The sequence below is a fragment of the Brachycentrus maculatus genome, unplaced genomic scaffold, assembly GCF_059751285.1.
Source record: "Brachycentrus maculatus isolate JH-2025_06_01 unplaced genomic scaffold, ASM5975128v1 h1tg000531l, whole genome shotgun sequence".
NCBI lineage: Eukaryota > Metazoa > Arthropoda > Insecta > Trichoptera > Brachycentridae > Brachycentrus > Brachycentrus maculatus.
In genome coordinates, this window is record NW_028281277.1 from 333453 (window position 1) to 355261 (window position 21809).

Below are 21809 nucleotides of genomic sequence, written 5' to 3' on the forward strand. Positions count from 1 at the left end.
GGATAACTTATATAGCGCCATTTTCGTAAAAAAATACCTCAAGGGCGCTTCACTGTGAATGAATTGGGGAAAATATTATGGTGGAAATGATTTAGCAAACAAATGTGTTTTTAGTCTTTTTCTAAAGATCATCTCACTCTCACTATTTCTAACCATTGGTGGAAGAGCATTCCACGCCGTCGGTCCTGCAACAGCAAAGGCACGCTCGCCAAATTTAGTGCGTCGGTTGCGAGCTGGTAAGATAACTTTGCCCATTGCAGATATTGTAGCCGATGGAAGCGTGAGACGTCTATCAACCAATTCATCTGGAATACACAGCTCCTTAAGATACTCTGGAGCCATATTGTGTATTGATTTATACAGAGTTTATACTCAACCCTTTCGGGAAAGCGTAACCAGTGGAGTTTGTGAAGTAGTGGGGTGATGTGACTGAATTTAGAAATTCCAAAAATTAGTCTCGCTGCTGCGTTTAACACTGACTCACATTTACAAGTAGGCTCACATTTCGCATTAAACATAATAATAAAATAATATTAAAACCTTTATCTGCACCCCAGTGGTGCATAGGGCACTGCGTCATATAAACGCAGTGTTATCTTGATCGTTTACACATGGAGGAAAGGTGATCAGCCCTCCGCTTCAGGCACCAGTCCAGGGTAATATTGAATAAATATTACAGTGGAAAAAATCACTTTATTACATGTTACATATTTATTTTACCCCCCCCTGGGAATCGAACCCGGGACCTCCAGAACGGTAGCCGAGCGTGCTGACCATTACACTACGGAGGCGGACATAATATGTTACCATAATATGGTAAATATCTACCTCTGAAATTTCTTAATTTGGTAGGTCAACCTTAAATAGAAAAAGTTTGTAGAACACTGCCCTATGTAGCTGGTATTCCATATAATAAAAAAAAAGAGCACAAAGGGTTAGTAAAAATGTTTTCACAAGATTTTGAGATCCCGATGTTCCACTCGGAGCTTCGTGTCTCCCAGTGAAGTCTGAGTGTAGTGACCTTGTGCTGGTGGTAGCCGGGGCCGAGCAGCGAGTGCAGCAGCGCCTTGCAGCGCGCGAGCAGCGGCGCGGGGCAGGGCGCGCATAGGAGCGCCGTGGCGGCGTCGCGCGGGCCGGCGGGCGCGTTCTCGCCCAGCGCCAGCTGCAGCACCTCCAGCAGCGCACAGGCCAGCCGCTCCACGCCGGGCGGCGTCCACCCGCCGCCGGCCTCCGCCTCCGACTCCTGCAATCGGCGGACAAACACATTTTAAACTGAGAAATAATGGATCTTTGTCAGACGGGAGGGATATCTAATTTGACAAACTCTACCTTTAAAAGAATTGTATTAGACTCATTTTGTGTTTATAACAGCCGATATGATTAATATTTTCATTTATCATTTTTTTTTTTAAAAATACGTTATTTTCGTAAGTTGGCAATGAACGACGTCACGGAAACGATAAAGTTATTTTAATGTTGGTGTCAATGCTAAATTATTGGCGGCTCTATTTGTTGATGTCTATGGTCCATCCACCGAAAATTTGAGTAGTGTGGTTGTCAATCATGGGTAGAATTGGTGAATGTTGCATGTGATCACTTACCCAAGCTAAGACGGTCATAAGCCCTGTAAATGCCCATACTTCCATATTCTTATTCATCTATGTTGACATGCCCAAAAACCATAAATTTGTTTTACCATTCTTTCCTCGCTCATTCGTTCCACATGTCCAAAAGATCTCAACCGACCTTTTTTTATTTTGTCAATAATGCTTATCTCAGCCTTGCATTATTCCCTTATTTCACCATTGGAACATACATCATCTTGCTGCACTGAGTGATCGCGTTTCGATTGCAGTCAACTTTCATACTTGTTTTGTTAACTCTGTGCATCACTTTTATACGTGTATGTTGTATAAAGAAAAATAGCAAACCTGCGGAGTTTTGGTGGTCGCGGGACAAGCGCCTCCGTCCTCCGTCTCCTCGGGCCATCCGAAGGCTTCCTTGTTCCTCCCGTACACCTGAAAGCCAGAGGAACATTGACAAGGAATCTCAGCACTTCATCATGTTCTTCCTTGCATTATTTCCACAGGTGTTGCTAGTATGAAAAATCAGCTACTTTTTAAGAGAATATGATGTTCGAAAGATGCCACAGTGTAGTTTGATGGACGGTTCGATTGATCGATCATTGCGGGTTAAATTACAGACAATAACAAAATAAATTCAAGAAGGATTTATTTTCATTTTTTTAAAAAATTTTTCATTTATAACATTTTGAATGTGTCCAAATACTTGTTTACAAAATCTGGATTATCTCCAATTACAGGAGTTGTTTTCATAATATTTTTTGTGACAGATTTTGTGAACAAGTATTTGAACATACTCAAAATGTTCAAAATAAATTATCTAGTCAAATTATAAGCTTAAATCATAAAAATAAAAATGATATTTTCTGGCGTTTCTCATGTATGTGATTATAATCCAGGATTCGGACCTCACATACAAATAAAAGAGTTTCTGCTCAGTAAAAGCTTCTTTTCTTATCTCTACTTCCAAGAATTTGAGTAGTGTGGTTGTCAATAATGGATAGAATTGGTGAATGTTACAAGTGTGTAAAGTGATCACTTAAACCAGCCTGTGACGGTTGTCAACCCCTTAAATGCCCAGACTTTCATATTCTTCTTCATCTTTGATGAGATGTCAAAAAATAATAAGTTTTTCATTTTAAAACACCGTATATGGTGTTTGAAAATGATGTGGAATGCATCGAAACACGTGTCACAATGGATTTTACGAAATAGTGGTGTTTATCCAATAAAACTGCAATAAAAATGGATAGATATGACCATAAAGTGACTGCCAAATCAATTAACGGATTCGTTTTCAATTAGTCTGAGTGTTTGTGATGGATTTGTGATGTTTGTGATTTCTCACAATTACTTTCCCTATACTTACTATCATACCAGCAGACAAGTCTCTAAAAGTAAATCGGGTTATCATTTAAATAAATAAAAACAAAAAAATCAACACATTTCTGAAAAATTGAGGGCTGAATGATGAAGGATGATTTTACCTTGACCGAGTCGACCATGATGACTCCCTCGGGGTCCTGGGAGGGCCCGAAGGTGACGGTGAGCTTCCTGTCCACCTGCAGGGACTCCTCGCGGGTGAGCGGGATGTCGTACCAGCGGTTGCGCACCACCGCAGTGGGCACGGAGCGCCCGCAAACCTGGAATAAGAATGCTACATTAGGCCAGGGCCTGGGGGTCTACTTTTTTTATAATAAACCCTTTTTTAGGCTTACATATACCAAACTATTTTTAATACAAATTAAATTTGGTAAATACCACTTTTTCTTAAAATGTATTGTGAAACATGTTTCGTTGCATTCTGCATCATTTTCAAACACAGTGTTTCGAATATGGTGTTTGAAAATGACGCGGAATGCATTGAAAATGTGTTAAGGTAGATTTTAATAAATAGTGGTACTGACCAAGTAAAACTTAAATTAAAAATGGATTTATATATATATATATATATATATATATATATATATATATATATATATATATATATATATATATATATATATGTATATATATGTATATATATATATATATATATATATATATATATATATATATGTATATATATGTATATATATATACATATATATATATATATATATATATATATATATATATATATATATATATATATGTATATATATGTATGTATATATATATATATATATATATATATATATATATATATATATATATATATATATATATATATATATATATATATATATATATATATATATATATATATATATATATATATATATATATATATATATATATATATATATATATATATATATATATATATATATATATATATATATATATATATATATATATATATATATATATATATATATATATATATATATATATATATATATATATATATATATATATATATATATATATATATATATATATATATATATATATATATATATATATATATATATATATATATATATATATATATATATATATATATATACATATTATACCACAAAATGACAGCTGATAGTGACTGCTAATAGTGGTGTTGTGTGGTAGACTAGGTTTTTTACTGTACGATTTCAATCACTACAATGTAGAGATAGGTTTCCTAACAATCAGGAATTTCAAATCAAACACTGGACATTTTTATATAAATTTCGAGTATAAGACGCACTTCAAAATTGGAGCCAATTTTTTAAAGAAAAAAGTGCATCTTACAGTCTGTAAAATACAGTATTTATTTATTAAATGCCTGTTTAGCTATATAAACTTATTTCTTAGTATATAAGCTTAGTCTTTATTTCACAGTCAAAATCCTCTGTGATTGTGCTTCCTAGATACTTTGAACTTCTACTAAAACCCTTATCCGCACCCAATGGTGTATAGGGCACTGCATCATATTGACGCAGCGTTATCTCGATAGCTAGTTACATGAAGGCAAGGTGATCAATCCTGCGCTTCAGGGACCAGTCCAGGGTTATATTAAATAAATATTACAGTGAAAAATCACTAGGATTTATTTTCACCCCCCCCCCCTGGGAATCGAACCCGGGACCTCCAGCATGGTAGCTAAACACGCTAAACATTACACCACTTTGAACTTACTCTTAGAAAACTCAATCTAGTATTATTTTTATATTTTGGGTAAAATAAGGCAAGTGTTTTTTCACTCCATTTATTTAATATTACCTGAAGTGCTGAACTGATCACCTTGCCTTCATTGGGTGCATATGAGCATCAGTAGTGGTATTAGGGGTATCCGCAAATAAAGCTTAAGTCTACTTTATACAGGTAGGACCCCGTACATACCTCGATGTAGGAGGGAGTTCGTACGACGTCCTGATTTCCCAGCAGGACCCTGATTCCGGTGATGACGGTGTTGGCGTCCGGGATGGTCACTTCCAGGTTGAAGCCGATCAGCTTGGTCGACACCACGTACAGGCCTTAAAACCCAACATTTGCACAGTAAGAGAAATGGGTTACATGAATTATAGATACCTCGACATATATGAGGATGAAAATGAAAGTCTGGGCATTTACAGGGCCTACCACTTGTCATAGGCCAGTTTAGGTGACTACTTTACACATATCGCTCACTCCTTTCAAGAACGTCATAAATCTAAAATTGTCAGTATTCAGTTGTGCATGTTTTCGGAATGCCCAGAAAATGTACTATATCCCAGCAAAAGAGGCATATATGCATTTATAGTGATTTTAAAACAAAGTTACATTTTAATTATAGAGATATTATTATTGAGTATACCTGCGGTGTTAAGTCTGTGCTTGATCTGCGCCGTGTTGTAAACTTGCAGAAGGTCGTTTCCACCAAACTCCACCTCCGCCAGCGCGGTGCAGTGCTCGAAAAAGTCTATCGGGAACACGGGTCCACCTCCTGGCTTTCCGGCAACCTGTAATTGAATGGATGATACACTTGGATGGCTTGACTCTGGCCAATGTCTGTACTCAATGGGTCCTTCAGTTCTTTGGACACGTAATGAGGATAGCCAGAAACGACTGGTTGTAATCGGTAGCCTGGAGGGAGTTTTAGAGTAGAGTTTTAGTTTTAGAGTTTTAGGAGTTTTACGTGGTTTCCTCCCAGCAATGAGCAAATGCAGAGAAGTTCCTATTTGACCCACACTAGATGATCCCTCCTGTTCCCAACACAGATTCAAATAAAAACATATTGAATTAGCTAGAAGAAACAAAAATCCACTAAATGATCTATAAACCTTGTACATAATAAGCAAGGTAAATAATAAATGCAATTCCCATCTAAAAAAAAAAAAAAAAGCCTGGAGGGGAAGAGAGGGAGTGGAAGATCCTCACACGATGGACTGATCAAGATGGCAGCAGCAGGCACCTCGGTCATTGCTTCCACAAAGATCAGTAATCCTCAGTAATAAGGACTAAGATGGAGAAGAAGTAATTTCATTAATTAATTTAAGGTTTACTTGGTAAATGTTCAAACCCTTATTCATAGGTGCCAGTGCATAGGGCACTGCATCATATAAACGCAGTGTTATCTCGACCGTTGAAGGAAAGGTGATCAGCCCTCCACTTTAGCTACCAGTCCAGGGTAATTTTGAATAAATACTACACTGAAAAAACCACTTATATAAAAATCACTATACTAATATAATAAAATAATAATTAATAAAACCCTTATCCGCACCCCAATGGTGCATAGGGCACTGCTTTATGTGAACACAGTGTTATCTTGATCGTTTACACACAAAGGAAAGGTGATCAGCCCTCCGCTTTAGGTACCAGTCCAGGGTAATATTCAATAAATATTACAGTGAAAAAATCACTTATATTTATTCGACCCCCCTGGGAATCGAACCCGGGACCTCCAGAACGGTAGCCAAGCGTGCTGACCATTACACTATGGAGGCAGACAAAATACTAATATACGCTTAGTAAATACCACTATTTATTAAAATTTAGATGCATTCAAACACGTGCCAGATTTTGAGAAATAGTGGTATTTACCAAGTAAAACTAAAATTAAAAATGGAGAAGAAGTAATTGAGAGACATGCTTGATCTGCTCACCTGCGCGGCCTTGGTGCGCGCGAGCTGCTTGCCGCGGCGCGCGCGCGGGGGCGCCTGCAGCGGGGGCGGCGCCACGCTGGCCGACAGCCAGTGGCCGGTGAGCTCGGGCGTGGCGGCGTAGATGCGCAGGCTGCCGTCCTCGCAGAGCAGGATGAGCGTGGTCTTGCTGTCGCCGCCGGCCATGTGCCGCACGGCCACCATGTCCGTGATCTTCGCCTTGGCCGGGACCACCTGCGAGTAGACACAATTATATCAACTCTTTTCCCACAGTCTGCTTTGATAATGATCAACATGTATTCGACACAGTTTGTGAAAGCAAAAATGTAATATATTATTTTGAGAAATAAAAAGATTTTGTTTTTTGATCCACTCACATTTTTATTAACAACCAACTAGTTTCGGCAAACAACCTGTTGCCCTCTTCAGGGTTTAATTTATGACTTTATAAACCCTGAAGAGGGCAACAGGTTGTTGCCGAAACTATTTGGTTGTTAGTAAAAATGTGAGTGGATCAAAAAACAAAGTCTTTTTATTTCTCAAAATAATATATCAATATGATCCACAAAGTAAATGCTTTCAATATCCAAAAAAAATAAAAATAAAATAAAAAAATGTTTACAGGTACATATAACCCGCAAAGCCCCAACTTTAAGAGGCTTGTCTGCAGGTAGGATAGTAAGGATAGGGAAGGTAAATGTGAAAAATACATCACAAACACCCGGACCAATTGATAGTAAATCTTTCTTGAATTCATTTTGAAATTGGCGGGAAACAAACCCACGACGCCAGTTTCGTAGTCGAGCGTCTACTCAACTATGCCACGATGCCTATCCTGGACCAAGTTTTGAAATTGTTATTATTTTACCTTTAAAATTCAGTTTATTTTTCATACTACTGCTTTCTGTGGAAAAAATCTCAAAAAAATCCTTTCGTATAGTCGTGTGATGAAATTGATCATGCCTTAACGAGATAGCAGTGCTTTTGAATTGAAGAATAGAATTAGAATTTTCACTCATGAATCCCGTGTAATTTTATTAACTTTAATCATTAAGAGTAAATCCACTCACACATAGGTATAGGCGATAAAACTAAGTCTACACAGGGTGATAAGAAAGTGCATTCTCTTTTCTTTCTTTTTCAATCAAACAGACAGAGACACAACAACGGTGGCCGGATACAGCTAGTAATATATTAAATATATCATAATTGCACCGCGAGATGGAAACGTAGCATCCATTTAAAAATACTAAAGGAAGAAAGATGGACGCACCTTGATCTCTTGCAGCAGGATGCCCTGCGGGCTGAGCATGATGACCACGGGGTTGTTGGAGGCCTGCAGCACGGCGGTGACGAGCCCCGGGTGGCCGGGCACCTCCTCCCACTGGCACAGGGACTGCGCCCCCTTGCTGCGGCCCTCCTTCTGCGTGCCCCCGCCCCCGCCGCCCGCGTTGCTCAGCACTATCTGCGTTACTTCTGTCGGGAAAACAGGTTTCTTACTGTCGTACAAGTAATGCTTCAATTTTGCACAGCACATCACATCACATCCTGAAATTATCCGGAACATTGGTCTGTATGTTCCCGATAGTTACCTAAGACAACGTCGACATAGATTGCTTCACATTCCTATACACATGACCGCCTCCGTAGTGTAATGGTCAGCACGCTCAGCTACCGTTCTGGAGGTCCCGAGTTCGATTCCCGGGGTCAAATAAATATAAGTGATTTTTTCAATGCAATATTTATTCAATATTACCATGGACTGGTACCTGAAGCGGAGGGCTGATCACCCTTGCTTCATGTGTAAACGATCAAGATGCGTTTATATGACAAAGTGCCCTATGCACCATTGGGGTGCGGATAAGGGTTTTATTATTTATTATTATTAAAAACTTGTAACAGAAAAAGTATTTTGGCTAATTTATGAGAGTAGAGAAATACGAGTGCAGCAAAGAAGAACACGCATCTCCTGGCTCAAGAACTAGAGTGGTTGCACTGACTCCGAGTGCCTGGGGACAATATAAAACTGATAAGAGAAGTGAAATACAAAATATCGACAAAACTGATTGACAAAAATATTGAATTCCTTTAGTACACAACCATGATACACGATTTACACACAACGAAGGTTTGATAGTCCCAAGAATTAACAATAAATATGGCAGTCCAACACTGCAATATATCGTTACCAACATTTTTAATTTGTTGCCGACGGATGTTAGAGGTCAAAATAAAATATGGAACAAAGTCAAAATGGAATGGGTTAATTTTACGAAAATTATAAAATGATTATATTCTTAATTTTTCTCTCTTTTTTGTGTCTATATTAGGTTAAAATCGTTAAAAACAATAAAAAATGTATTAAAAAAGAACTCCACCGACAAGACACACAAGGTGGCTTGGTGGGTCTCTGCAAAAAAAATTAAATAATCTAAATATGTAAAAAAAAAAGTGAAGTGAAAGTTCTAAATATGCATAAATTGTGATTTAAATAAATGTATACAAATAAAAAAAAAATAAAATAAAAAAAATGGTTTGTGCACGGCAACCAAACATTCAAGTGATAGAAGACAGCACCGGCGTCTGGACGGACTCACTTTTGAGGGTGTCTTCCACGGAAGTGAGCGGTGCCATGAAGCTCTTGCCCTGGGCGTAGGAGAAGAAGAGCATCTTGAGGATGTGGGAGTAGTAGATGGAGACGCCGCCGCCCCCCACTTGGCCGGCAACATCCTGCAAACGGAAAACCTTTAGTGAACTTGTTCAATTATTGTATGGGTTTTATGACATACACATCAAGGAATCTATTGAGATGGGAAGTCTAGGCATTTATGGGGCTTGAGACCTATTGTTGACTGGCCTAGTTACAACATTTTGAGTGTGTCCAAATACTTGTTCACAAAATCTGGATTATCTCCAATTACAGGAGTTATTTCCATATTATTTTTTGACATATCATCAAAGATGAAGAAGAATATGGAAGTCTGGGCAAGTATGACGGTCGTCAGCCCCGTAAATGCCCAGACTTCCGTATTCTTCTTCATCTTTAACGAGATGTCAAAAAATAATATGGCTTAGTTAGGGCGTTTGTGCACTACACGGAATTACACGGAATTTTACCGTCCGGCATGTAAGTTAGCGTTTTAAAACGAGGATTGGCTTGTGCTTTTGTCCATGTTTCTTACTCGGTCTTGCAATGTGTTTCCGGTTATGGATCGGAGAGTCTTCATCTTCGAAGTTGAGATTTTGTTCTGGAAGTATCTGCTCTTGCCTCAATCCCATAAGTGGCTATTGGTCGAGCTTACAAACTGTATATATATAAATAATATATAAAAACCCTTATCCGCACCAAATGGTGCATAGGGCACTGCTTCATATAAACGCAGTGTTATCTTGATCGTTTACACATGAAGGAAAGGTGATCAGCCCTCCGCTTCAGGTACCAGTCCACGGTAGTAATAAATAAATATTACAGTGAAAAAATCACTTATATTTATTTTACCCCCCCTGGGAATCGAACCCAGGACCTCCAAAACGGTAGGCGAGCGTGCTGACCATTACACTACGGAGGCGGACAAACTGTATATACAAAAGTAAAACCAGCATATGAAGAGTCGTGAGCCCTGTAAATGCCCATATTCTTGTTCATCTGTGTTGAGATATATTAATATGATTATGAAGAAGTGGTATATGGTACCTTGATGTCGTTGTGCAGGACCTCCACGGTGTTGGTGATGTAGAAGGGCCCGTTGGCGGCGTGCGAGTCCTCGTTCATGGTCTGCCAGTAGATGTGGCCCGCGCTGCCCATGCACAGCATGTACGTGCCCGACTCCTGCGACACGAACGTCACGTCGCGGACCTGGAACCAAACATGACCACGGTTCTAATTACTTGAACGTTTACCGCAGATACTTTGTGGCACATTTTATAAACTTTATAAAATTAATTAACTTTGTTTTCACCACTTTTTTTTATTAATACAATTCAACCTACCGGTTTCGACAAGAACCTTGTCGTCATCAGGGTTTATTTTAATAGAAAAACATTAAAAAACATTACAATACAAAACGAGTTTTTGGTGAGTGTTGTTTAACTGCAGACAGTTGGTAGAATTCCATATTGAATTGTTGGGTAATATATCCAAATTTAAACAAGGTTTATTGGATTTGAATTCTACATTCATTTATGTATATGTTAATACGTGACGCGTTTCCTCTTATTAAGACATTAAAAACACAGTGTTTTTAATATCTTAAGAAGACGAAACGCGTCACTTATTAACATATACATAAATAAATGTAGAATCTAAATCCAATAAATCTTGTTTAATTTTGGATATATATCCCAACAATTAAGTAGAATCTACTTAGTCCAAAAATGCAAAAAAACCTACTACAAAAAAAAAGTCCCTTACTGTGTTTTGAGTTTGGACAGCCGAGCACTGTGTAGTGCTATCTTGATATTAGTCACTACGACGCAGTGCCCTATGCACTATGAGTGCGGTTAAAGGTTAGAAAAAGAAGATTTACCTTTCGTTTAGTAGAATGTACTTAGTCCAAAAATGCAAAAAAAACCTACTACAAAAAAATGTCCCTTACTGTGTTTTGAGTTTGGACAGCCGAGCACTGTGTACGATGCAGTGCCCTATGCACTATGGGTGCGGATAAAGGTTGGAAGAGGAAGATTTACCTTTCCGCTGGGCACGAGGAAGTGGTACTCGGGCAGGGAGGAGTCCTTGGCGAGGTTGTAGATCTTGACAAAGTCGGCGGTGACGAGCGCCAGCTGCATCTGGTTGCCCGGCAGCCAGATGCTGCGGATGATGAAGTTCCCCGGGTCCAGCGCCGGCTGCATCACCAGACGCTCGTACACGGAGCCTGGAAAATTCAAAAACTCATTAACCGTCTGGCTACCAAAATCCGATGTAACGGCTTGAAGTACTCTAGCGAGAAATACCGGATCTGTCGGATCTGAAGTCATGATTTATATTAATATCATATAAATTTTGGACAGTGTATTAGGGATTATTTCATGCTTCTTGACAACAATTTTTTTTTATTCATATTGTTTTTTTTTTCTCAATTAGTAATGCATCAATATTTAGAATTAAATGATCATATAGTTATAAGTGTGTATAGTGCTATGGTAGTGACGTGTAGTTTGCATGCTGTCCTAGGGATTGTCCTGACGAAGAGCCGGGTGCATCTCAAAACTGGTAGACAAAAAACCTCAGTGAGTGGTAATATACTAATGTTACTAACATTTTTGTAAAAAAATATAAAAGTAAAAATGACTAACCACAAAGTAAATGCTTTAATTATTAATAATATTGACAATTATATAAATGGTCATTTAAATCTCAATATCGATGTAAGTATTGAAGAAAAAAAATATCTTCTTCTTCTTCTTTGTGTAGATCCTAGGGATCTGTTTGTGCCTCCGCATGTCGCTCTTGGGATGTTGACTCCCAGCTGTCTTTCCATCTTATCGGAGGTCTGCCTGGGGGTCTGCGTCCTTCAGGGTTGCCTTGGGGGGCGATACGTGGAAGTCTGTCTTCAGGGTTGCCTTGAAGGGCGATACGTGGAAGTCTGTCTAAAAAAAAATATGTGAATCGAAAATGTTTGCACAACCCTGAAGGAATACTGACCTCCACATTTTGTCGAAACGTAACATTTGCGGCGAGCATCCGACTTCGGATGGAGCACTCGGAACGCTGTACTGACTATACGAATGCTCGCATCGTAACGTAACACGTTATGTTCTCCGGTAAAATGACTCCGGTCAGTCCCCACCTTAAAACACTGTCCGAAATGTATCCAATACTTTTATGCGTCATAAGGTAGAGTGCGGAGATGGCTCACCCGCGCCGGTGAAGGTGATGACGTGGCACTCGCGCAGGCCGCACACGGCCAGCAGGTCCTCGTTCCAGGGGCTGGCCGACAGGGACAGCACCGTGAAGGGGATGGGCGCGGAGGTGAGGCGGGTCAGCGTCAGCTTGCGCTTCGACGAGTCCGCCTGCTTCAGCAGCTGCGACAGCTGCAGGATCGTTATCTTGCCTGCAGAGAGACAATTACAGATTTGATATTAACTTGGTGGAATGACATGTTTATCATAATTTAACCTGGCGGTCAGACTTCCATAATCTTCATCATCTTTAATAAGATGTCAAAAAATTATATGAATATTTATTTTCACCCTCCCTGGGAATCAAACCCGGGTCCTCCAGCGTGGTAGCTAAACACGCTATCCATTACACCATGGAGGTGAACGAATGTTATATTACCATACCATGAAGTTTACAACACTTTTAGAATTCTTCTTCTAACCCGTATCCGCACCCAATGGTGCATAAGGCACTGCATCATATAGAAGCAGTGTTATCTTGATCGTTAAATACACGAAGGAAAAGTGATCAGCCTTCCGCTTCAGGTACCGGACCAGGGTCATATTAAATAAATATTGGACTGAAAAATCACAAATATTTATTTTGACCCTCTTGAGAATCGAAACCGGGACCTCCAGCATGGTAGCCTAGCGTTCTGACCATTACACTACGGAGGCGGATAATACTTTTAGAATACAATATATAATAGTGTTGACATTAATAAACTCAAAGTGTTTTTCTTTCAAGCCAACAGTGGTTTCCCACTATGTTGAAGGTTGTACGAGGTGTGGGCATGGAAAGCACGTACCTTTCTCGTGCGACACGGCGAGGTGCTGGCGCCGGCCGTGCGGCAGCGCCATGCAGCACATGGCCACGCGGCGCACCAGGTGCGCGCTGATGAGCTGGCGGATGGTCTGGCCCTGCTCGCCCGTGTAGGACATGCGCACATTCTCGAAAGCGCCCTCTTGCGATCCTGAAATGATGAGTCATTGACACAATTTTATTAATTTATTCATTATAATACACATAATTATAATAATGTCCCTTCACTGGCGCATTTTACAATACTTACATCTAAATTTATGTCATAGAATTGGCTTTGCAGAACTCCATTTTAACTTTTCCAGGAGAACAATAATTGATGTCTGACTTTCTCTGGGGAGTGGGCTAGTTTCAGAAGCTACAAATACTTTTTTTTTATCTATTGATTTGAATGTACAACTAGTCATTAAAATATAATACTCAAGTGGTAAAAAACAAGTGTTTATGTTTTGAATAATAGTAATAAATGTAATAAATGTAAATAATAGTAATAAATGTAACCCTGAAGAGGGCAACAGGTTGTTGCCGAAACTAGTTGCTTAAATAAAAATGTGAGTGGATCAGAACACAAAGTATTTTTATTTCTCGAAATAATATAACAAGTGTTTAATTTATAATTTAATTGTAAAAAATGTTTTAGCATATATATCGCTCACTCCTTTCAAGAACGTCATAAATAAAAAAAAACTTGATTTTTCAGGAGAATGTTTTTAAAGTTTAAAAATATAATACAATGTTTTAAAAATAAATATCAAGCCACTTATTGAACTTTTTACTGTGCAACAGATCTTTTTAGGTAAAACTTGAAGGTATTTTTTCCATTTGAAAAATATTAAGTATATTTAAAAAAAATAATTAAACAATACATTTTCTTCAAAATACAAAAACAACACTTTCTGACCTGTAGCGGGTAAATATTAAGTTGAAAATATGCCTCTTTTTCTGGGATTTAGTACATTTTCAGGGCATTCCGAAAACATGAACAACTGGAAATTGACGATTTTTGATTTATGACGTTCTTGAAAGGAGTGAGCGATATGCTAGTTATGTAGTTGTTTGCAGGGCAAACTCATAGGTGGCAGAACCTAAATGAACAAGTTTATATTCAAACCCACAGAGTGGGAGCAATGCCCCCTTTTCTCGCTTATTTTGTCGAGTTTCACCGTTGGAGCAACTGCTCGGACAGAGTCTCTCCGTACCATATTTTCATACAGATTGTTACATACATATTTCTAACATTCCATTTATTATTATTTATTATATAATACTAATTCTTAAACTAATAAATACGGTCCTTTTTCGGGCCGTGCGCTCAGCTGGTCCGTTACAATGGTATTGTAACAAACTAATTTTTTTAAGTAAAACGAAGTGCTTAAAATGAAGTGACCTCCGGGACCTTAATTGTTTAAAACAAAAAAGCCCTGGTTATTTCGACCAAACAAAAGGTAGTAGCTTGTTTAATACTTCCTATGTGTATTTATTTAGTACAAATAGTACAGACGTATGTGTACGGTGTGTATATATGAGGTATTCTTACCCAGGGTGGGCACCATGAGCTGGTCCGTGACGTGGAACTTGACGTCGCCGGCGTGCAGCAGCGCGAGGCCGCGGCGCGCGCGCGTGTGCCGGCCCACGGGCGAGTGGCGCTCGCAGGAGGCGGCCACGGGCGCGCGCAGGGCGCCCAGCAGGCGCTGCAGGCCCTCCAGGCACGCCGCCCACTCGGGGGACTCCCACACCGCGCACTCCACTGCTGACCACACACACACACTCATTAATGCGGACGATATAAAATAATGAACATATCAATATTTTTTTTTAGTTTTAAAGGAATTACCCGCAAAGGATCTATATTAGATGCTTGTCTGCAGGTAGGATAGTCAGGATAGGGAAGGTAAATGTGAAAAAGACATCACAAACACCCGGAACAATTGAAAATAATTCTTTCTTGAATTCATTTTGCAATTGGCGAGAATCGAACATGCGACGCCAGTTTCGCAGTCGAGCATCTACTACACCACGGTGCCTGCCAATTTTAAATCAAACGCTGCTTATTTAGTTTTCACTATATTATGTTTACAATTAAAATATATTTAAAAAAATAAAATAAAATATATATATATATATATATATATATATATATATATATATATATATATATATATATATATATTTTATTTTTATTTTTTATTTTTTAAATAAATATTTGTGTTTTTATTATTTTATAACAAATATTTCAATTTCATACTATTTCTGTGAGCCTAAGCGGCTCATTATTAGAAATAGGTATCAAATTGTGGTAGAGTGGGTTCGAACCAAGAAACTCTGACTTAAGAGTCAGCGACACGGGACCACAACCCGACACAAATATATACATATATATTTCATAGAATGTCAGAAGACAGACTTCCACGTATCGCCCTTCAAGGCAACCCTGAAGAAGGACGCAGCCCCCCAGGCAGACCTCCGAAAAGATGGAAAGACAGCTGGGAGTCAACATCCCAAGAGCGACAAGCAGAGGCACAAACAGATCCCTAGGATCTACAAAAAGAAGAAGAAGAAGATATTTCACATTGTGTCAATTTGAATTAAAAAATTTTTTCAAATAAAATCCCAAACGGAGAGTGATAGTGAATATGATGAAGATATTGATATTGAACATTCCGCTAGTGATTCCTCTTCGTCAATTTGGAGTTCCGCATCAGAAGAAGCACATCCTAGCCGGCCTCATGATGAATGGACAGAGATCGACATCCTCAAATATTTTATTTGAAAAGCGGATACACCTGATGTTTTTTTAAATACTTTTTATAAAAAAACCCTAGCGTTATGTGGTTAAAAGGTCATACATTGCAGGTTGGATGCGTAGGCGGGACAGCGTTGGGTCGGCGGGTCTCGAGCGTCGCTGCGCGGGCTGGAGGGGCGGCGCCGCAGTAGCGAGGGGGGCGCCGCGCCCGGCTCCGGCTCGCCCGCCCGCCGGGACAGCAGGTGCGACGAGGTGCGCTTCACCAGCGCCTGGCAGCTGCAACCGTCAAACACGGGATTACATACATCATCAAAATAGTAATGAGTCCATTCATTAGGAGTTACACCTGTATGGCTTGACTCTGGCCAGTGTATTCTCCAGTTCTTGGACACGTTGCGCATGGCAATGAGTATAGCCTGGAGGGGAAGAGAGGGAGAGGAAGATACCCACACGATGTACCGATCAAGTTAAGGCAGCAGCAGGCACCTCGGTGACAACCCTCAGTAATGAGGACTAAGACGGAGAAGTGATCTTACCAGGTGTCCAGCCAGGAGAGCGCGGCAGGCAGCAAGCGCCGGTCCCCAATTTATTCACAGTGAAGTAGTGCCCTTAAGGTAGTATTTTGCGAAAATAGCGCTACATAAATTATCAATTTTTTTTATTATTAGGTATGTATGAGTGGCATGAAATGCCTACCTGGAGTCCTCCTTGGCGCCGCAGTCGCAGAAGAAGTTGCCGTACTTGGCGTAGGTGACGTCGTGCTGGCGGTGGCACACGAGCGCGCACACGGTGCACACGCCCACGCCGTCCACCATCTTGCACGTGTGGCAGTGATACCAGTGCTGGTTCATGTACTCGCGCGCCGTCGTCGTGAACGTGCACAGCTTCGAGTGCAGCGTCGAGTCCTCGTCCTGCAACCAGACACTGTTAGGACTACCGACACACCCAATCAACAGCAAATGGCATTGGCAGTCCTGTAACCACTTGGTCCTTTTGATTAGCATTGTTCGCGGATGGCGCATTTGCCATATCGCACCAACCCTCCCACTGCTCGCGTGTTTCCACTTGTTTGCAGCACATAACGCTCACTCCTTTCAAGAACAAAATCATAAATCAAAAAACTTGATTTTTCAGGAGAATGTTTTTTAAGTTAAAAAATATAATACAATGCATTAAAAATATCAAGCCTCTTACTGGACTTTTTACTGTGCAACAGGTCTTTTTAGGTAAAACCTGAAGGTTTTTTCTCCGTTTGAAAATTATTTAGTATATTTAAAAAAAATAATTAAACAATACCTTTTCTTCAAAATGCAAAAGCAACACTTTCTGCCCTGTAGCGGGTAAATATTAAGTTAAAAATATGCTTCTTTTGCTGGGATATAGTACATTTTCTGGGCATTCCGAAAACACGCACAACTGAAAATTTTTGATATATGACGTTCTTGAAAGGAGTGAGCAATATGTATTATATTAACACTTATGTCAAGGAGTATAGAGTTCACAGTACTGGTACTCACCGAGTCGTCGGCGCTGGTGTCGTCCTCGTCCTGCTGGTCCTCGGCCCAGTCGGCCTCGGGCGCGGGCTCGGCGGGCGCGTCCCAGGCGGGCAGGCCGCCGGCGGGCGCGCCGCAGGGCTCGCCCGCGTGCAGCGCGTCCGCCACGTAGGCCAGCAAGTGGCACGCCGCCTCCAGCTGCGCGCGCAGCTGCGTGTCTCCGCCGCCCATCTCCAGGTACTCCAGCGGCCCGGGAGCGCTCAGCGCCTGAACGCTGCGGGGAGAGACAGTAAGCGTTGTGTACAACTAGTAAAGCCACAACACTGGCAGGTTTACTGCGTAATATACACATTCTATTTCATAATATATCGCATAATGAAGCGGCTAAAATTAATAAATCTTAGTGATAAATATTAGTGATATAACACTGTAACATTTATTTAATATTACCCTGGACTGGTTCCTGAAGCGCAAGAGTGATCACCTTGCCTTCATGTAAGTAATGATCAAGATAACACTACGTCAATTTGATGCAGTGCCCTATGCACCATTAGGTGCGGATAAGGGTTATAAGTAAGTAAGTAAGTGATAAAAGGGTAATTACTGATTCTTAACTATTTTTTGGACAGCCTTGATCTCCTAAATCAAATAAAGCTTAGCGTGCGTCCAAGAGGTACTAGGCAAAAATCTGTATTCCCAGTATTTGTACATAATGCAAACTATGCCATGTTCTCTCCCATTCCGCGGCTTTACATGTAAGCCAATGCTTTTGAAAGTATAGATTTATTTAATATCCACCTTGAAATCTGTACTTTCTCACCATTTCTTCTCCATGTAATAATGGATAAATTTAAACGTTGTGTTTCACTCTCTCTTGCTGCTCGCTGATAGTGTGTGAAGGAGACGTGTATTTACCAGTGCAGTGTATTTTTATATTAGATATATATATACTGTATATATGTATTATGTTTTAAAGGCTTTAGCCGTTCAATAAATAGATAAATAAATATTCTGCACTGGCGAGCCTGCACTGGAAAAGAGTCGCATCCAACAGACAAATGTGGAAGTCCAAGATGGAGGCCTTTGTTCAATACTGGACACAAGAAGAATGATGAAGTAAGTAAGTATTCACAGTTCCTTTGTCTAAATGTGGTTTAGTAAAAGAATGCTCGACTCTAACCAGTGTCTGTACAAGACGGATTCTTCGGTTCTTCGGACACGTTGCGCATGGTAAATGAGCCTGGAGGGGAAGAGAGGGAGAGGAAGATGCTCCACGCGATGGACCGATCAAGTTGAGGCTTGCTGACAAGGGTCACAAGGGTCAGTAATGAGAACTAAGACGGAGAAGTAATCTTACCAGGTGTCCAGCCAGGAGAGTGCGGCGGGCAGCAGGCGCCGGTGGCCGTGGCCGCTGTGCGCGTCGGCCAGGCGCGCGGCCTCGCGCAGCAGGCGCGGCAGGGCGAGCCCCGCGTGCTCCGCGCGCAGAGACTCGGGAGCGATGCCCATCAGCGCCTCCAGCAGGGACATGCAGGAAGCCGCGTCGCTGCGGAACATGCGCAAATTATTTACAACATTTTGATTGTGTCCAAATACTTGTTCTGGATTATCTCCTATTACAAGAGTTATTTTCAAATTATTTTTTGACATGTCGCTCACTCCTTTCAAGAACGTCATAAATCAAAAATCGTCAATTTTCAGTTGTGCATGTTTTCGGAATGCTCGGAAAATTTACTTTATCCCAGCAAAAGCGGCATATTTTTAATTTAATATTTACCCGGTACAGGGCAGAAAATGTTGTTTTTGCATTTTGAAGAAAAGTTATTGTTTAATTATTTTTTTAAGTATATTTAATATTTCTCAAATGGAGAAAAAACCTTCAGGTTTTACTTAAAAAGATCTGTTGCACAGTAAAAAGTTCAATAAGTGCCTTGATGTTTATTTTTAATACATTGTGTTATATTTTTTAACATTAAAAACGTTCTCCTGAAAAATCAAGTTTTTTGATTTATGACGTTCTTGAAAGGAGTGAGCGATGTCATATGCCTCGTTCTACATGTCCAAACCATCTCAAAATACCTTTCTTAATTTTATCGATAATGCTTGTCCCAACTTTGCATTCCTTCCTTATTTCACTAATCAAACAACTATCATACATTGTTTTGTCGCACATTCTTCTGAGAGAATCACTATTTCCATTTCGAATTTTAACTACTCACTTAAAAAAAGATATTTACAACATAAAATCAACTGTTTTTAGAACCTATAAAGTTTCATCATGCATATTTTTTTTTATGAATAATTTCAATTTCTCTATACTTTTCCTAACTTTTGTAGCAAATGGTAAGTTATAACATTTTGAGTGTGTCCAAATACTTGTTCACAAAATCTGGATTATCTCCAATTACAGGAGTTATTTTCATATTATTAAAAATGGTATTTTCTGGCGTTTCTCATGTGTGTGATTATAATCCAGGATTCGGACCTCACATACTAATATAAGAGTTTCTGCTTAGTAAAAAAGCTTCTTTACATCTCACCAATAGATGTCTATAGTGAAGTTCTAGTGATTCAAGAACAAGGTTTCTAAATTGGTTCATATATATAGAACTTCCAAGAATTTGAGTAGTGTGGTTGTCAATAATGGGTAGAATTGGTGAATGTTACACGTGTGTAAAGTGGCCACTTAAACCAGCCGATGACGGTCGTCAGCCCCGTAAATGCCCAGACTTCCATATTCTTCTTCATCTTTGATGAGATGTCAAAAAATAAGTTGTTATATGATATATTCTTGGAGCAAGGTATAATAAATTAGACGGTAGATGATATGACTCTCCGCCTGTGTAGAGACATCTCGCAGTACAACTCACCAGTGCATTATCATGTGCTTGGTGAGGTTGGACAGCAGAACGGCGTTGTCGTTGTTGTTGGGCCCTTCCGACAGCAGAGCGATGGCGACGCTCTCCTTGCTGTCGCTGCCGCCCCCGGACCAACTGCAGCTCTCTGCGAAGCCAAAAAAAACTCAATAAACAGGAATAAAAAAAAGGCATAACAATACCTCAGGGAATAAACTTGCGTAAGATGAACATGTCGTAGTCGTACAGGAGAAAGTGACCAACTAACAAAACATAAAATGTTCAGGAGGGCCATTTAAGTCACTTTTGCTTGGCAAGAAAATAAACACCGATGCAGTTAGTCATTTTCAACAAGTCAATATATTATAGTTACTTATACTTCCAAGTTTAAAATCCTTTGGAATTTTCTTCAGGGCAATATTAAGCTAGTAAGATATCGAATAGTCAATGATCGCATTTTTGTAAGAAATGCATTTGGTCACTTTCTCCTGTATGACTACGATATATGCAAAAAATTACCCACTTTTTGACTTATCAACATAGATGAAGAAAGATATGGAAGTCTGGATATTTACAGGGCTTACGATCTGGTCTAAGTGATCACTTTATACGCATATAACATTCACCATTCTAGCCATGATTGACAACCACACATAAATATATATCATATAATCGACACATTCCTTCCTTTGTGAGTTCTCTGCAGCATCTATGGTTGTTTTGAGTAAGCTTTTTATTTAGCAGAGACCCTGTTTTCTTTATTAATACAAGGATTCTTCCAGAATTATTTCACATACCTGCAGATGCCTAAAAACAATACTACTACTACTACTACCATCACGCCGTTTCTCCGCAGGGGTAGGCAGAGAGGATGGAACTCTTCTGTCCTGACATACACTCCTCGTCTCCTTCACATCCATACATCTGGTCATACATGCCCTCCGATTACGCAGACTTTTGACACCGCCAGATTTTAGGTTCTGATTGATCTGATCACAAAACAATACGCAAACTTCTATATTCATCCCAGTGGTGAACCAGATTTGAGAACAAGGATTTGGACACACTCCTTACCTGATTGTTGTGTGGTGTCGTTTTGCCCATTTCTCGGAGCAGGAGACCTGAAAAAGATGAAAAAATATTACAGTAAAACTGTGAGGCGGAGAATCGTACTGTCTGGCGCATAGTACATAGTGTCCTACCAGAAGACACCCTCCTAACCCTGAAGATCTTCGCGAAGCTACGCCGGAGCGGTCAACCATAGATGGAATGTTTGGACCAGCGTCTGTAACGTGGCCCAACAGCTTAGTGAACTCTATACTCCTTTTCATACGTGTTAATATAATACATATGTCAAAATAAATATTAGTGATTTTTCAATCAAATATTTATT

General features: G+C 39.8%; 1 protein-coding gene across 2 annotated transcripts in view; it reads right to left on the bottom strand.

Moving 5' to 3' along the window:
- The window catches only part of poe (E3 ubiquitin-protein ligase-like protein poe), a 117039-nt gene that overhangs the window by 51034 nt on the left and 44196 nt on the right, over positions 1-21809 (bottom strand). Inside the window, exons 27-45 of one of the 2 annotated variants that reach the window (XM_088272907.1) lie at positions 21491-21537; positions 20432-20564; positions 18922-19107; positions 17589-17838; positions 16768-16982; positions 16175-16347; positions 14866-15075; positions 13315-13479; positions 12484-12678; positions 11315-11499; positions 10323-10484; positions 9226-9358; positions 7902-8104; positions 6632-6862; positions 5341-5485; positions 4887-5020; positions 3071-3226; positions 1932-2018; positions 1022-1243 (exon numbers count right to left, since the gene is read on the bottom strand). In XM_088272907.1, the coding sequence (XP_088129033.1) occupies positions 1022-1243; positions 1932-2018; positions 3071-3226; positions 4887-5020; positions 5341-5485; positions 6632-6862; positions 7902-8104; positions 9226-9358; positions 10323-10484; positions 11315-11499; positions 12484-12678; positions 13315-13479; positions 14866-15075; positions 16175-16347; positions 16768-16982; positions 17589-17838; positions 18922-19107; positions 20432-20564; positions 21491-21537 (3232 nt within the window). Of the gene's footprint in view, positions 1-1021; positions 1244-1931; positions 2019-3070; positions 3227-4886; positions 5021-5340; positions 5486-6631; positions 6863-7901; positions 8105-9225; positions 9359-10322; positions 10485-11314; positions 11500-12483; positions 12679-13314; positions 13480-14865; positions 15079-16174; positions 16348-16767; positions 16983-17588; positions 17839-18921; positions 19108-20431; positions 20565-21490; positions 21538-21809 lie in introns of both variants that reach the window. The other variant, XM_088272906.1, reaches the window with a different exon arrangement.